This window comes from Canis lupus, chromosome 1, assembly GCF_048164855.1.
Source record: "Canis lupus baileyi chromosome 1, mCanLup2.hap1, whole genome shotgun sequence".
Classification (NCBI taxonomy): Eukaryota; Metazoa; Chordata; class Mammalia; order Carnivora; family Canidae; genus Canis; species Canis lupus.
Window position 1 is genome coordinate 113,647,755 of NC_132838.1, and position 16,818 is coordinate 113,664,572.

Genomic DNA, 16,818 nt, shown 5'->3' on the forward strand with positions numbered 1-16,818 from the left:
GGTGGGGCCCAGTGGGAGGGGAGGCTGCCCGGATGGGAGCCCCCGGGACCCCCGATCTTACCGTATTCCCTCCCGCCTTTTCTCCGGGTTAACCCCTTCCCGGCCCCGCCCCCGGCGCGGCTCGGGTTACTAAACGCATTCGCAGAGACCGAGGCGGGAGCGGAGCCCGGGGCCTTTGTAACGGAGCGCTGGGCCGCAGGGGGGGGGGGGTGGTGGTGCTGGGCAGACTGCTTCCTTGGAACTCGTCACCCGCAGACAGGAAGGGTAGCTATAACCCCCCAAATCTATAGGAAATTTGGGATCTCTTGCCGCGAAATCACTGGTCCTTCATTCAAGCCTGGAATCCTAATTCTAGGAAACCAGAGCATCCCCAGCCCTCATGAAATCTGAGGAACCCCCCGCCCCCGCACAACCCCCTGCAAGCCCCTCCGCCATCAAGCCCGAAGTCCACGTCTTCCTTAGTCATTAGGAAAATCCAAGTGTCCCTTTTAATTCATCCAGGCCTATTCCCAAACCCTAGAAAACCAGGACGTCTCAGCCCCACCATAGAATCCCTTCGTAACCTCCGATACTCCTCCTCCTTAAGCACCCAAGAAGCTTGGGAACCCCATCCCAGCTGGAGGGCCCCACCCATCTATCAGCGTAGGAAAACTCAAAGCCCCATCCCCATATAGGCTGGGACCTTTCTCCCAAAAAAAACCCTAGAATTCCCTGCGGCCATGTTATCCATCTACCACACCGGCGGCGAATCCCTCGCCTCAAAATTTCAGGACTCCCCGGATTCTAACCCCTGCAAAAATAGAGGGTCCTAGTAAACCCGAGGGCTCTGGCTCTTCCATCCCTACCCCGAAGCACTGGGTTCGTATTCCCCTAAACCCGCGAGTCCTTGTCCTTCCGGGCCACCAGGCTTACTGGGTGGAGGGGGCACAGGGAAGAAGGGGTCGCAGCGGGGCTTACCCGGCCCGGCGGCCCGGGATCCCCGCGACCTCGACGGCCTCGCTGGGGCCGGGGCTGGGGCTGGGGCTGGCAGCGGAGGCGGCGGCTGCGAAGAGCGGCAGCAGCAGCACCAGCAGAAGGGGGCGGCGGCCGCTGGGGCCAGGCCGCCGCATCGTGTCCGGCGTGGAGTCCCGCTCCAGGCGGGCCGAGTGTCCAGCGGGTCCGGCTCGGCGCGGCCCCGCCTCCCGCCCCCGCCCGAGGCCGACTCATTTTCTCCACAGTCCTAGCGGCTGCGAACTTCCCGCCAATCAGAGCCCGGCGCCGCCAGGGGGCGCTGCCCGCGCGGCCAATCGGAAGGCGGCAGGGGAGGGGCTAGAGGGACAGGTGCCGGGCGGGGGGCGCCGGGGCCTGGAGGTCTCGGTGCCGGAGGGTAGATCGGGGAGTCGGGGACCGACGTGGGAAGGAGACGCCGGAGGGTGGAGGTGCTGGGACCCCTCCCGCGGCTGGGAAGGATGCGTAGGCAGCGGGCAGGGTCCCCTGAACTGGACTCTCACAGGCCTCATCCCTTGCTCACCGTTGTGGGAGAATTTGATTAGAATTTGCTGCCCAACTGGTGTAAACGCTGGAAGCCTCTAGAGGTATCCACTTCTCACGCAAGAGACTCAGGACTCTGGGGGAGGAGCGCTAATCCTACAGTAAGCCCCAGGTCTGGCACCTCTAAGGCCCCAGGCGTTAGAGGGCCTCTAACGTCCCAAAGGATTTCCCCTTCTCGAGGGCCTATGCTTCAGGGGTTCCGGGTCCAACTAGCAAAAGTTTGCTCCTCAGAAGGCTGTAGCCTCTGACCCACAGACTTTGCTCCCGGGGCGGGGGGGGTTCTCAAAGAGCTGTTCTCACACTCCTCTCCATCCACTGCTGCCCCTGGAGCTTACCAGACGCCCCTTCCCTAGCCAGAATCGTTAAAGATTCCCAACAGCACCCCTCCACTGACAGTTACAGACTCTCTCTTTAGGGAATTCCAGTCCCCTCCCTGCGTAGGGCCCTCTACCATCCTTCGGGAGCGCCAAGCCACGGGGGAGGCCCCCTTAGGGGGTCACCTGCACTCTTTAGGGAGTTCCAGACTCCTAAAACCATATCCTGCCCCCTCTCCCATTGCACTTCTCCCAAAGTCACCGCCCCCTGAGCTTCAGAACTGGCTTCCTACTTGCACGATTCTCTGAGTTTCAGGTCACTCGCCTTTCCACAGCGAACGCCGGTCCAGACCCCTACTTAGGATCCCAAGCCCCAGCCCTTTCACGCTAGCCCGGCCTCCAGGTTCCAGGCCCCACCCCTTTCATGTTCGCCCCGCCTCTGGGGTTTCAAGCCCCACCCCTTTGTGTTCGCCCCGCCTCCGGGTCCCAGGCCCCATCCCTGGAGGCAGAGTGAGGGATCTCAAGACTTCCAGTTCTGGATCCTTAGCTCCGCCCTCAGCAAATCACAGGCTCCACCCCCACAGGATACTAAGCCACCTGCCCCGACCATAGGGCCCCACCCTAGGCTAAGAATATCAACCGATCCAGCTTCATCCTCGTCCCCTACTCCTGCGCTTTCTTCCCGTGGAGGGTGTGCAGGGTGGGTGGGCGACCCCTTCAGCCTCCCCCGTTACAGAGAGGCATCATCGGGTAACTCACACAGCCACACTCACACTATTACTGCCACCTCCAGCAATCCACGCCTCCCTCCCACACTGACACCTAGAATCTGGGCCCACCCACCACCCAGGGACATGCAGCCCCTTAGAGCAGTAACGATGACACTCAAGCCCCACTCACGGGCATTCGTGGGCTGTCCTAGCTTGATGATATGGAGTGCCTGCTGCCCACTGAATGTGCTCTGTATCCCTGTTTTTGTGAGGCCCCCCGCAACCCGGTTTACATGGCCCTGCAGGACAGCGTGTCCTGACACCCCCATCCCTACCCCCATTGCCCTCCTCCTCACCTCCTACCCTGTGGCTGGAGCATTTGCTGGGGGCGCTGCCGAAATTTCTCCTTTCTGCCAGGGATCCGGGGGCATCTTCAATGCTCGTTGCTAGGCAACAGCCTCTGGCTCACCACTACAACTTCCGGGGATGGTATTGGCTTCCCATCCCCCTTCACTTTGGAGTCCCCAGCTCCCAATTTCTCCCCATCAGTGCCAGTATCTTCCAGGGTCGTTTCTATGTCATCTTTTGGATCCTGTTCTGATCTCAACCCTTCAGAATCCCTCAGAGTTCTAGAGCTGTGGCATTCTGGAAGCTTCCTCCCATCCTGTGCTCACACACAGGGTATTACCACCAGTATTAACAAACAGACAAATCTCTTTAGTGTTCCAGATTTTCTGACATTCTCTCAGTTCCAGAATCACCAGCATTCCAATAACACAAGTGTTCTGGATTCCCTGGCAAGGAAAAACTATCTCAATATTTTAGATCTGTGAGAATTATAAAACATCCCACATTCTAGATTCCCAGACATCCCAGACACCCCCTCCTATGTTCTAGACTTCCTTTTTTTAAAAATATTTATTTTATTTATTTATGATAGACATAGAGAGAGAGAGGCAGAGGAGGAGGGAGAAGCAGGCTCCAGGCCGGGAGCCCGACGCGGGACTCGATCCCGGGACTCCAGGATTGCGCCCTGGGCCAAAGGCAGGCGCCAAACCGCTGAGCCACCCAGGGATCCCCTGTTCTAGACTTCCTAACATTCAAATATCCCCCGGGTTCTGAATGTCCTAGCATGTAGAAATATTTCCAGAGCTTGAGATTCATAGGTATTCCAGAACACTCATGTTTTAGGATCCCTTATCTCCCAATTATGTTCTGGATTCTCTGACAATCCAGACCCCCGGCCATTATGGATTTCTTGGAATGCAAGCAAACCCTCTAGTGATCTAGAGGAGCTGACACCCCAGAATACCCTATGCTCTAGATATTCTAGTACTTGAGATTGCTTTCTGTGTCCTGTAATTCTCAGCATTCCAGAATTTCTGGCATGCAAAATATTCCTACTAATGTAGAGTCACATATATTCTAGAACACTCCTCTGTTCTAGAATCATTGACTTCCAGGCCCTTTTGTCAAGAAACTTCTGCAGTCTGGATTATTTGAAATGCAAAGAACCTTAATGTCATCCATCCAGTAGCATTCTGGAATAGTTCTGTGTTCTAGATTCCCTAATATTCTGGACCCCTTTCCACTATGTTAGAAACCCTGGCATTCCGGAAACCCTGGAATTCTCAAATGAACAGATTCTAAGACCCCTTGTTTTTAGTCTGGCCCTCTTTCTCTCCTCTTCATTGGCCCAAGGAAAAGACAGAAAGGGATGAGACTGGGCAGCCAGGGATGTAGGCAAGGTGTTTGGCATGGTGAAGTTTAGGGTACAAATGTTAAGGATGTGGTGATCACAGAGCCAACATCTGTGTCTCTGTTGACAGGTAGCCATTCATCCCTGCTTGTGGTAACAGTACCCTGATTCGCCTTCCAGAAACTCCTCCAGTCTGTCAACATGGGGCTGATTTCACCTCCTGGCGTGTGAGGGCAGGTGACCCTTGGAACAGTGGAAGGCCTCCATCACATGCGCTACAGTGATTGGTTCAGGGGACAGCCATCTGACTAAATTCAAGCCACTAAGAATCAGTCATGTGATTTTTATTATTATTATTATTATTTGCTGCTGCTGCTAGAGAAAGAGAAAAAAAAAGAAGTTGCTAAGGAGGTACCTGGAGTCATCTTGGCACCCAGAAGGGAAAACCTGACTGAGAATGATGCATCCCAGAGGCGGGCAAACCCAGAAGATGGAAAGACATTCTGGAAGAGTTTTTGAATCCCTGGATCCAACTATGCCTGAAGCCAGGGGTAAATCATTCCGTTCCCCTTCTTTGCTTGAACCGAGAGCCAGATGTTCCTGAATCTACAGCCAGACATCTGGTTGGTCCCCACATCTTTCCTACCCTTTCCCTGGGGGTCCCCCAAAACCTCTAAGAATGTCAGCAAGGTGTTGGCAGTGAGAACTTTATTAGGGGAGGGTGACTTTGGTTCCACAAGAGGGGACAGTGGGGGCCTAGTAACAGTGACCACTCCAAGGAGGCCCTGGCCCTGAATCCGGGGCTCTGACAGAAGCAGGGAGGCACCAGAGACCCCCAGGACCTGGGTATCCAAAGGCACCATGGCAGTTATGTTCAGAAGGAAGTTTCATTGAGCTTCACCTTGGGGGGCACGAGGGGAGCTCCGAGACCCGTGGGGGGCCGAGGGGCTGGTGTCGGCGGCCGAAGGGGCTCTGGCCCACCCCGCACCAGTTCCTGGCAGCGTTCCACGAAGCTGCCTCCCCCGCGGCGCCGGGCCTCAGCCTGTGGGGGGCTCGGGCTCCCACGCCGGCCAGCCAGGGAGGTGTTGCTGGAGTGAAGACTAGGAGGGGTGATGGGGGTCGGTGTGGGTCATCCCGGGCAGGCGAGCAGCACCCCCAGCCCCGCAACCACATCCTGCCCCCTCTCCCATTGCACAGAGGGGGAAGTGGAGTTGTGCCTACCTGGTGAGGGAGGTGCGGGGAGAGGGACTGGGGAGGGAGCCCCTGGAGGAAGACAGGGGGGCCAGCTCACACTGCTCCAGCTGCTCCATCAGCTCTTCCTCTGTCAGGCCACCGGCTGGGGGGGCGAGGAAGGGGGTCAGGGGGTCAAGACGAGGATCACTGGGCAAGGGACTGGGGGGGGCAGGGGGACAGATGAAGGGCGCAGAGGGCAGGGGCAGGGGTTGGGGGCAGGGGTGACCCCGAGGCGGGCAGGGCATACCGGGGGCCTGGCCGAGGCCGTCCATGGCGGTGGTCAGGTCCCACATGGCCAGGCTGCCGTTGGCCTGGCCGGTGAGCAGGTAACGCCGTGGCCGCGAGCCGAGCCGCCGGGAGCCCTCGCACTCCAGCACCGTGAACGCCGTGGTGGGGGAGCCGTCCACGGAGCGCACGGAGCACACCCTGAGACCGAGGGGAGCCGGGTCACCCCAACACCCTTCCCGGGCCGCAGACCCCACAGCCATGGCTTTGGGTCCTGCCTCTGCAACCACCACCACAGGTTTCCCTCTCCTGCCCCAGGGCACGCTCCTGCCCGGCACCCCGCAACATGTCCCCAGTGGGATGCTCCCCCACATCTGCTGTCCCCTGGTCCTGGCTCAGGGAAGGCCTGGCTCAGGGAAGGCCTGTGTGTGTCATCCTGGGCACCTCCCCTCAGCCTCTGGTGGGGTCTCTCCCAGGGACACCCCAACCCCCACCCCCAGCCTCCTCCCTGGGCTCTTGGACTCCTGTCCAACTCCAGGTCCAGCTCCCACAGTGGCCACGGCCCCCCAGCAGGCTCAGGGGATCTCAGTGCTTCCCACAATCACGTGATCGACCGACAGGCCCCGCCCCCCACTGATGCCCTAGCCAGTGCTCCAAGCCCCAGACCATGGGCGCTTCACTGATGTCCTATTTGGTCATTTCCAACCTTGGGAACCTCGGGGGGGCGGGGGGTCCCTCCTCAAGAAAATCCTCAGAGGCCTGCAGCCAGCCTCTCCGCTAGGCCCCCACAGGTGCCTGTGTCCTCACCCCCTGGCCCCAATGCCTGTGCCCATGCCTCCTGCCCCACCTTGGGGCCTGACCACCCTGGGATCCAGCATGGGCATCTGGGGTTTCTCCAGCTTCACTGCCACCCCCATGTGTCATCCCTTTGATTCCTTGGGGCACCAAACCTAGGATCCTCATGCTCCTTCCTAGCCTTTGCTCCTTCCAATGGCCCTTGGCTAGGACCCTCTTTTGGCCTCCAGGACATGACCCAGCTGGTATCGTGCCTTCTTCCTCTGACCACCGCCACCCCCCACCTTGGCCCCCCTGCTGGATGGGACCGTCCTCACCGCTGACCAGTGGATGAAAGGCGTACAAAGAGCTGGCTGGCGCTTGGCACCACCTTCTGAATGAACACTTGCTGGTCATCCCGCTCGCCGTATGGGCCTGGGCCAGGACAGTGTTGGGGGTGGGAGTCAGGGCCACCTGGGTAGCCTGCGACTCTGGGCCCCAAGGCTCTGCCTCCTTCCCCACGGATGAATCCCTCTCAGGACCCTACGTCCCCATTCCCAGGTTTCTGGAATTGGGCGAGCTCCAAGAAGATTGGGGGTCAGCCACCGGTCAGCGGAGTTCAGGGATGTGGGGTGGGGGTCCTGGGTCAGGTGGCAGTCAGAGGAATTGATGGGGTAACAGAATTCAATGGTGGGGTGGGGCAGCTGGGAGTGAATGGATGTCAAGGAGGTCAGCTGGGTGGGTCGGGTGAAGGGCCAGGGGTCAGGCAGGGTGCATGGGGCAGGGGGCCAGGGGCTAGTAGGCACCGATGTCGTTGCCAGCGCTGCAGCCACCATGCCCATCGGCCGATTCCAGTGCCAGGATCTTGAAGGAGGCGAGCGGGGTGGAGCCGGGCTGGGTGGAAATCATGCCTCGGAAGCGAGTCACGGACCACGTGCGCACATGGTTGTTGTCGGCACAGACTGAGGAGCACATGGGCAGCAGCAGGTCAGGCCAGCCGCAGCATCCCCACTGCCCAACCCTCCTGAGCCCCACGATGACCCCTGCAAAGGTGGCAGGATTCAGGCCCCTCTGAATTCTTCCCTTTCAGACAATTTCGCTCTTCCCCAGAACTCGACATGGTTAAAAACCCTACTGGCTCTGCCTCCAAAATCATTTCAGGGCCTTATTCCACCCAACCCTGTCATGGTCCCCACCCTGGTCCTGCCTGTCATCACCTCCTATCTAGACTCCCTGCTCCCATCCTGCCCCCTCAGTCTATCCCCACACACAGCCAGAGGGATCCTGTGCACACCTGTGTCAGGTCAAGGCCCTCCTCGGCTCGCAGCACTCCTTCCTGAGATTCCATCCCAATCAGGGTCAAGGACAGAATCTTCTGTGTGGCTTACAAAGTTCCACGCTCTCCCTTGCCCACCCTACTCCAGGGGTGGGCACCAATCATCCTCCCTGCTCAGAGCCTTTGCAATGCCTGTTCTGTCTGCTGGAAGGCTTGTCCCCACCATGCTGCACTGCTCATTCCTTCATTTCAGTTCAAAGCTCTTTCCCCAGTGACCCCACCACTCTCTAGCCGCTCACACAGCTCTGTGTTTATCCATGGTCTTCATCATGCCTCTTGGTGACTTCTATTCTGATTTATTTCTCATCTGCCATCCCCAGCAGAACACCAGCTCCACAGGGGTAGGGACTTGGCCTGTCTTGTCCATCACCTTACCCCCTGTGCTGGGCACACAGTAGGTGCTCAGTCGATGCTTGCAGAACTGATAAATCGCTCACTCTTGGCTGGATGGGTCCCCTTACAGCATTCTCCCACTTCTGCAATTACCGCCCAGGTTAAAATTCTCTCCCCAGGGGACACCCTCATGCCTCGGTCCCAGGTTCCCATCTGGGTCATCGTTCTGTAGGGAGACAGGCAGCTGGGGCAGCACAGCGAGGCCCACCTGAGATGAGGTGCTTCTCCGAGAGCATGATCTTGGTGACGGGGCTGCGGTGCACGGTGAAGGTCTGGAAGAGCTGGGGCCCCGAGCCCACGGTCTCGGGGTGCTGCACGATGACCCGCACGCCCCCTGAGCTGGTGCCATAGGCAATCTCAATCCAGTTCCCACTGTCACCTAGGGAGGGGCCAAGGATGAAGAGATGGACAGATCAGGGGCACCCAGGTGGCTCAGTGGTTGAGCATCTGCCTTCGGCTCAAGGTGTGATCCGGGGTCCTGGGATTGAGTCCCGCATTGGGCTTTCCGCAGGGAGCCTGCTTCTCCCTCTGCCTCTCTGTGTCTCATGAATAAATAAAATCTTAAAAAAAATTAAACTACATTCCTTTTTAAAAAACATTTTATTTATTTATTCATAGAGACACAGAGAAAGAGAGAGAGAGGCAGAGACACAGGCAGAGGGAGAAGCAGGCTCCATGCAGGGAGCCTGATGTGGGACTCCATCTGCTCCCCGGTCTCCAGGATCACGCCCTGGACTGAAGGCGGCGCTAAACCGCTGAGCCATCCGGGTTGCCCTAAACTACATTCCTTAAAAAAAGAAAAAAGAAAAGAGAGAGGGACAGATCGGAGAGAGAGAAACAGAGACAGAAAACAAGACTGAGAGAGAGAGAAAGCAGTAATAAGACAGAGAACAGAGACAAAAAAAAAAATAATAGAAAAACAGGGAGGCAAAGGGAGCCAAGAAACTGGATCTCTGCAAGGATATAATGACAGACAGACACAGAGGGAGGTGGGATGACAGAGCAAAAGGCTGAAACACATAAAAACATATGAACACACGACAAGATAAGAAAATGTAACCCCCCTCCCCTAAAAAGAAGAAAGAAAATGTAACCCACATCTAAGGGACTTCTCACCCTCGCCAACCTTCCAGAGCGGGGGGAAAAATTGTTTTGCAACTGTCAGAAACTTAATGGGCCATCTTAAGGAATGTGGGTAGGTAAAGCATGGTTTTCATAAGTTTGTACAGTGGTTCAAAGCAGTGGGTTAGGGTTGTGCACAGCAAAACAGAAGGACACGAAACTGAGGGCAGGGTGGGCACAAGTAAGGGGATAATTGACATATACGCCCAGGACCATTTGTGTGCATTCATTTTGTAAGGACAGGAACAAATACAGAGAGAAATGGTAAACATGACAGCGTGGTGGTGGGGAGGGGTAGGGGTGGGGGTAAGAGAGGAATAACTATATGAAATCAGCAAGGGGCCTTCCGTGGAGGAAAGGTGAAGAGAGGTGTGAGGGTAGGTATGTTACTTAATTCACGGCTGCTGGGAGAAAACTGTACCCTGAGCCTTACCTCACACCATACATAAAAGGTAATGTGAAAAGCGGCAGAGATGTACAAATAAAAGCTAAAACTGGGATCCCTGGGTGGCGCAGTGGTTTGGCGCCTGCCTTTGGCCCAGGGCGCGATCCTGGAGACCCGGGATCGAATCCCACATCGGGCTCCCGGTGCATGGAGCCTGCTTCTCCCTCTGCCTTTCTCTCTTTCTCTCCCTCTCTCTCTATCATAAATAAAAAAAAAAAAAAAAAAAGCTAAAACTGCAAAGCCTCTAGGAGAAAGCACAGGGCAAATCATTGCAACCTGGGAGTAGGCAAGGACATCTTAAGATCTAGAAAGCACTAACCATTAAAAAAAAAAAAAAAAAGGAAAGAAAAAAGAGAAAAGAAAAAATAAACTTAAAAAAGAGCCATTATGCTCAGTGAAAAAGCCAGACACAAAATGCCAAGTATTATTATGGCCCCATTTACGTGAAATGTCCAGAATTGGCAAATCCCCAGAGACAGAAAGTAGATTAGGTTTCCAGGGGTTGTCAGAAGAGAGAATAGGGTATGATGGCTAACGAGTTCAGGGTTCCTTTTTAGGGCGATAAAAATCCTGTTCTGGAACTACACAGTAGTGATGGTTGTGCAACCTTGTGAGTCTCCTAAAAATCACTGAATTGTATGTTTTGTTTTTTTTTTTGAATTGTATGTTTTAAAACAGTGAATGCTCTGGTATGTGAATTACATCTCAGTAAAAACAAACAGGGGGATCCCTGTGTGGCTCAGCAGTTTAGCGCCTGCCTTTGGCCCAGGGCGTGATCCTGGAGACCTGGGATCGAGTCCCACATCGGACTGCCTGCATGGAGCCTGCTTCTCCCTCTGCCTGTGTCTCTGCCTCTCTCTCTCTCTCTGTGTGTCTCATGAATAAATAAATAACATAATAAAAAAAGATTTGCTCATTAAATTTAAAATACATTTATAAAAAACAAACAAACAGAGGAGCCTATTTCTCTGCATTTAAAGTCAAGAAACCAAATTAAAAAACTGTCCCAAGCGGAAAAAGGACACACTCTCTTTGTTTTACAAGCCTGCAAGCATCATGCCCTAAATGCAGAGGTGGAAAAGAAACAAAAAGGTGACCAGCTAGTGGCCAATTCTGCCCCTGGCTGGAGAGGCCTGCCACAGCGCAGACCCTGGAACAGTGCTCACACACAAGGGGGGGCCCAGTAAGTGTTTGTTGAATGACTAAATGAGAGTTGAACCCCCCCTCCCCCATTGCCGCCACTAAATGTCACTAGGTCAAGCTACATGAGTGGCGAGTGGCAGGGAGCCCCACTGGGGGCTGGGGCTGATGCAGCATCAGGGTAGCCGGTCACAGCTTACTGGTCTTGGGGGTGAGGTAGACACTGAGGGCGGTGACCCCATCCTCTGCTGGGTCCCGGTAGAGCTCGCTGACAAGGAGATCATTGTCCTTCATGCGCAGGGGAAACTTCTGGACATCTGCGATGGGTGGGGAGGGTAAAGCGGGCTTGTTCTAGGCCTCTAGCCTTTCCCCATGGCTCCCATTTCCTGGGGGAGGTTCTCGGGCTCGAGGGGTGCCAGGGGCTGCTCACCCACATAGTAGATGGAGCCGTTGTCACAGCCCAGGAGAAGGAAGGAGCCCGCCGCATCGTAGCTGGTGATGGGCTGCACCTCCTGGACCTGGGGGCCGGCGGGACGGGCTGTGGCAGGGGCAGGACCCTGCGTCTGCCTCAGCAGCTCCCCTCAGGGCCTCCCCAGCAGCCCCAACTCCAGAACCCACCCGGGGTTTCTAGGCCTACTTCTCCAGCCTTGCCTGCTCCAGGCCTATCTCTACCTGTGTCTCTCCATCTTAGGAAATCTCAGGGTCAGCGGTTCTGTCTCTCGGCCTCTCTTTTGAGTCTGGATTTCTAGCTGTTTCTCTTCACCTCTGTCTGCCTCTCTGCATCCCTGCATGCACCACCACCTTTCGGCCTGGCCTCTGTCTCTACCCATCCTTCCCTCGGTGCCCCCATCCTGACTTCCTCTGTTCCTATTTGTCTGTTTCCCTCCACCCCTGCCTGACTCTCCCAAATGCACTTTGCAGGAGGAAGCAACACTGCAGATGTATGTTTCTTCCCATTTTGGACATGGCCCAGGAGGGTGCAGGGGGAACGACAGACATCTGCGTGTCTCTCTCTGGGTTTCAGCCTCCTATAGCAGCTCCACTCACCCTCTCCCCCGTCCAGTGCCTAGAGAATCCTCTCTTGTCCTTTGCAGGCCCACACCTTTCCTGCCAGCTCAGCAGCCCCCAGCTCAGCAGACCTTCCAGAAGGTGTCCCTGATCTGATGTCCTTAGGCCTTTATAACCGCAGCACCCCAAGAGGGATCTGGCCCAGTGCTAGCTAGGGTCTCTGGCTTTGGCCAGGGGGTGGGGCAGAGAGGAAGCCCCCCTGGGACACCTGGGAAAGAGGGAGCTAGGCTGGCCAGTGTTCTGACCTGCCAGTGCTTGGTGACGGCGTTCCAGACCCCGATGCGCCCCGTGTGGCTTGTGGCGATGAGCTGGTTCCCAACGAAGAAGAGGGCCTCCACGGGCACCCCCAGATGGAAGACTCCTGCAGAGAGCAAGGAGAACTCAGCCAGGACCCCACTTCATGGGGCAGAAGAGAGGTGGCAGGAAGAACTCCAAGGGCCAGAGGATTCATTCAGTTGGGCCGTAAAATCTTTACAGGATAGAGGAATCCAGCAGGAATTACAGAGGATTACGTGGCTCAGATTCCAGATGGGGTGTGGGACTCCAGTAGAGATTTTCAAGGCAAACAGAGATTTCTAATGGGAATACAGATTCTAACAGGTTCTGGGATTCTACTGGCAGGGAGATCTAACAGGGCAGGGAATTATGATGGAGGGGAGAATCGTTATGTGGGTGGATTTTTCTACAAGCCAAAGAATTCTAACAGGATACGGAATTCTAAAGGGTTGGAACATCTTAATAATGCAAAGAATCTTCAAAAGTGTGAGAACTGTATATAGGGTGGGTTACTTTAACAGACCAAGGAATTCCAATGGGGTAGAGAATTCCAACAGACAACAGGGTTGAAGCATCATTCTAAAGGGCAGAAGGGGGCAGCCCTGGTGGCCCAGTGGTTTGGCGCCACCTTTGGCCGGGGGTGTGATCCTGGAGACCCTGGATTGAGTCCCACATCAGGATCCCTGCATGGAGCCTGTGTCTCTGCCTGCCTCTCTCTCTCTCCCTCTCTCTCTCTATCATGAATAAATTTAAAAAAAAAATCTAAAAAAAAAAATAATAAAAATAAAGGGCAGAAGGTTCTGGAAAAGTCCTGGTACCATACCTATCTCGGAGCCACCACCTTCTGCCTGCAGAGCCCATAGCAGGATCTCGCTACCTGTGGCCGCTGCCACCATCTTGTCATGCTCCCCCAAAGCCCCACCGAGCACCCGAGCTGTTAGTGCCAGTCGCTCAATGGGCCAGTCCAGGCGGGGGCTTGAAAACACCAGCTGCCAGCCAGAGGCTTCCTTTAACCTGGGGGTTGGGGCAATATCATCAACCCTCAGTGTGAGCCCTTCCCATTAACAGGGCTCCAGCCTCCAGCCACCACCCTCCCTGAGCACCTATAGCAGACAAGAAACTGGGTATAGGCCACAGCGATCCAGTTGTGGTGTCCGCACACCAGGCGTACCATCCCTGGCTCCTCCGGTAGCCCTGGGGTGGTGGGGGGAAGAAGAGCGATCAGGGCAGGGTCACAGCACCCCCTCCCCCAGGCTGGCTGCCCCAGCTTCCCAGGGGACCGAAGCCTACCGGAGGGAGAGGGAGGGGCTCTTTCATCCAGCATTCGGCCCAGCAGCCCTGCATTGCCCAGGTTGGGGGGCATTGTGTTGCTGCGTCGAACGGGGGCTGGGCGTCCCCCTAACTGCTGGGGCCCCACCAGGCTGTGCCGGTTCCGCCGCTTTGCTGGAAACACTATGGCAGGGAGAAGGAGCAGAGTGACAATGATTGTAATAACTGTAGCAATTGCCACGTCACAAGCACCTAAAATATGCCAGATACTGACTTGCCCACATGTGGGGCACAGTCTCCTGCCAAAAAGATTTTAGGTGGTGTGGGGACACGGCGGGCAACGAACGACACTGAATCACACAGCAAGCTACTCCCTTTTCTATTCCTCTGAGCTGCACACAAAGGACAAATCAGCTTGGTGCTGCCAAAACAGTGCTCCCTTTTCAGTATTTGCTTTAAGAAATGGAAGCCTACCTCGTTGGCAGGCAGCAGCATCCCAACACTGGTATTTGGAGATTTTCTTTTCTTTTTTTGAAAGATTTATTTATTTGAGAGGCAGAGAGAGCGTGCACAAGTACAGAAGAGAGGAAGAAGCAGACTTCCTGCTGAGCAAGGAGCCTGACGCAAGCTGAAGGCAGATGCTCAACCAACTGGGCCACCCAGGAGCCCTGGGGATTTTATATTCACGTTTACTTATTCAAGGTATAAAGGTAGTGATAAAAAGCTTCTATTTAAAATGACTTTTGTACAGGGCACCTGGCTGGCTCAGTTGGAAGAACCTGAAACTCCTGACCTTGAGGTTATGAATTTTGAGCCCCACATGGATTATAAAGATTACTTACAAAAGTAAACTTTAAAAAATGACTTTTTAGGGGCACCTGGGTTTTTTCAGTGTTTGAATGCCTGCCTTTGGCTTGGGTCATAGTCCTGGGGTCCTGGGATGAGTCCTGCATCAGGCTTCCCGCAGGGAGTCTGCTTCTCCCTCTGCCTCTGTGTGTGTCATGCTCCCCCAAAGCCCCACGAGCTCATGAATCGATAAATAAAATCTTTATTTAAAAATTTACTTTTATTAAAAAAAAAAAGACTTAAAAAAAACCCAACACAGTAAAACTAAGAAAACAAAAGCACAGATCTCCATATTTGACAAACATCATGAAGGTATTGAGCAAGGTTAGGGAAGTAGTTGTAAGTCGAATTTCCCCATTTTATTCCTTTTTCTCATCAGCAAAGCCTCATAGACTACAGTTCCCAATAACCACTGGGGTATATTGTCCATGGCCAGCTGGGGTTGCGGGGGTTGCTGATCTAACGTCCCATGAAGATTCTAGTCAATAACCCCCCCTTTATATTTCTCCCCTCCCTGCAAAGGACCCCAGTTCTTCCTAAGCTTCCCCACAAGGAAATCAAACCTGGACTGAGACCCCCTTCAGGCTCTAGGGCACACTTCTGAGCCTCAGGGCAGGTAGCTGGCCCACTGACTGCCTCATTGGAAATGCAGTCTCCTACTTCCTTTCCCTCAATCCAGCCTCTGATATAGAACTACAACTCCCATAGTGTCTCAGGGCTCACAGCACAGGCGACCAAGGGCCTCGACCTTATGGGAAATGTAGTCTTCCATCAGCCCTCCCTCCCCTCCATCCCTTAGTTGTGCCCACCTGGTGGAGGCAGGTAACCATTGAAGAGAACGTTTCCACAAGAAGATCGGTCCAACTCCTCCCGCAGCTGCAGGCGGCGAACTGAGGCGGAATAACTCGAAGGCTGGGACTTGGGGAGTACTGAGGCACATCCTATCCCCCTCCCCAGCTCATTCTACACCCATCCCCCTTGAGACCCAGGACCAAATCCAGTGCTCTCAGCGCTACCCCTAACTTCTTTCAGGAGAGAAGCATCAGGAGAGCAGGAGTTCGTTTTCTATGCAATGAGGAAGCTAATGGGGCCCCCCACTTACCCAGAGGAGTGAGCCCATAGAACTGGGCTTCGTGGAGGAGGCTGGAACCATGAACACCCCTGAGTAGCAGAATTCACCAGGGGTTAGAGTTTGGGGAGTGGGAGTTGGTCGAGAATTCTGAGGAGGAAGCTTTCAAAACTGCACAGAGAATTGCAAGAGGTAGCAAATTTTGACTGGATCAAGATTCTAAGGAGCGATGAAATAGATGGGCAATGAAAATGTGTGTGTGTGTTTGGGTTAAACTCTAAGGACACAATTCAAATCGGATTGAGGGGCTTAAGGGAACATTCTGAGGGTAAGAAGATGAAGACGGTGGGGTCCCTCTATCCCCATGCAGACCTGGGATCCAACTCTTTGGTGCGCAGGAAGTTGAGGATGGGGGCGAAGACGGTGGGGTCCCTGTCGATGAAGATCTGCGGGGAGGGAGGCAGAGGATGGATGGGGCAGAGCGGGGCTGAGTGAGGCTCCAGTCCCTCCTCCTACCCACTGCCCTATTTAAGCTCTATGCCCTACTCACGGCTCCAGTCTCATCTTTCAGTGTTGAGATGCGTCCGCTCAGAAGACTGCAGGGAGGGGACACAGAGCAGGTGTCACGGGCCAGAGTGTGTGGGCGCACGGGGGGTCGGGGGGAGGGTGAGTGGGGGGATTAAGTCTCCCCATACCGTCTCTTCCCGCCACCCACAGCCCGCCCCAAATTCGCTCTCCCGGTCACCTGGAGAAGAAGGAGTCTGGGATCCAGGTGAGAGTCTGGCGAGAGGTACTGAATCTACGGGGGGAAAGTGAGCGGACGCGAAGGGTTGGAGGAAGAGTAAGGAACGCGGCCCCCTACCCTCCCCGACTCCCCCCCAACCCGGCCCTCCTCGGGCGTCAGTCCGGGCACTCGCGCCTTCAGCAGGAGGCGGAGCAATCCTTGATGGACAAGGATTCCCCGCGGGAGAGGCGGGTACTCCCACTCCGCTCCCCGCCCCCGAGGTGGGGGCCTCAGGAATCTCCTACACTCACCTCTTGCCTCCCACGTTCAGATGAATCACCTCCCCGGGAGGCCCCCGACCTGGGACTCCGTCGGCTGCAGGCGCCGCGGCTGCCATGGCCCCGGGGCGAGCCGGCCGGCCAGCACCCGCTTCCGGGTCTGTACTTGGGCCCCGCCCCCACTGCCTGCTCATTGGCCTGGAGCCTCCCGGAGCCGCCGGCGATTGGACAAAGCGCCCACTCGTAGCAGTTAATTCTCCGCCTCCTTAAAGGGCCCCGCCTTTCCTGTGCTGGACGGGGCGTACCGCAAGGCCCCTTTGGGGAAGTTTAGATAGAAGGGCCAGCAAAACATTCCTCTAGCCTTCTG

General features: G+C 55.5%; 2 protein-coding genes and 1 long non-coding RNA gene across 8 annotated transcripts in view; 1 reads left to right on the plus strand and 2 right to left on the minus strand.

Annotated features, from left to right (window-relative positions):
* The window catches only part of LTBP4 (latent transforming growth factor beta binding protein 4), a 28,177-nt gene extending 25,229 nt beyond the window's left edge, over positions 1 to 2,948 (minus strand). For 2 of the 3 annotated variants that reach the window (XM_072777469.1, XM_072777461.1), the window contains exon 1: positions 958 to 1,124. In XM_072777469.1, coding sequence (XP_072633570.1) covers positions 958 to 1,109 — 152 coding nt within the window. In that variant the 5' untranslated portion in view covers positions 1,110 to 1,124. Of the gene's footprint in view, positions 1 to 957; positions 1,125 to 2,910 lie in introns of those variants that run through there. The other variant, XM_072777478.1, reaches the window with a different exon arrangement.
* The window catches only part of LOC140605269 (uncharacterized), a 19,343-nt gene extending 12,134 nt beyond the window's left edge, over positions 1 to 7,209 (plus strand). For 2 of the 4 annotated variants that reach the window (XR_012007975.1, XR_012007976.1), the window contains one exon: positions 4,384 to 4,946. This is a non-coding gene — a long non-coding RNA (uncharacterized lncRNA). Of the gene's footprint in view, positions 1 to 4,383; positions 4,947 to 6,736 lie in introns of those variants that run through there. The other 2 variants (XR_012007978.1, XR_012007977.1) reach the window with 2 other exon arrangements.
* SHKBP1 (SH3KBP1 binding protein 1) lies at positions 4,945 to 16,643 on the minus strand. Its single transcript, XM_072777505.1, has 18 exons — positions 16,485 to 16,643; positions 16,195 to 16,248; positions 16,000 to 16,045; positions 15,822 to 15,895; positions 15,483 to 15,541; positions 15,190 to 15,270; positions 13,556 to 13,717; positions 13,369 to 13,459; positions 13,089 to 13,279; positions 12,235 to 12,350; positions 11,352 to 11,439; positions 11,122 to 11,238; positions 8,423 to 8,593; positions 7,292 to 7,447; positions 6,824 to 6,920; positions 5,734 to 5,912; positions 5,475 to 5,589; positions 4,945 to 5,353 (listed from the first exon to the last, which is right to left on the minus strand). Exons 1-18 carry the CDS (start codon positions 16,568 to 16,570, stop codon positions 5,128 to 5,130), a joined length of 2,109 nt encoding a protein of 702 aa, XP_072633606.1. The 5' UTR covers positions 16,571 to 16,643; the 3' UTR covers positions 4,945 to 5,127.
* Positions 16,644 to 16,818: the final 175 nt, after the last annotated feature.

Coding starts and splice junctions, on each gene's coding strand:
- SHKBP1 (XM_072777505.1), bottom strand. CDS start 16,570: ATGGCAGCCGCGGCGCCTGCAGCCGACGGAGTCCCAGGTCGGGGGCCT. Junction 15,896..15,999: donor TGAAAGATGAGACTGGAGCC/GTGAGTAGGGCA, acceptor CCCTCCCCGCAG/ATCTTCATCGACAGGGACCC. Junction 13,280..13,368: donor CAGTTTCTTGTCTGCTATAG/GTGCTCAGGGAG, acceptor CCCAACCCCCAG/GTTAAAGGAAGCCTCTGGCT.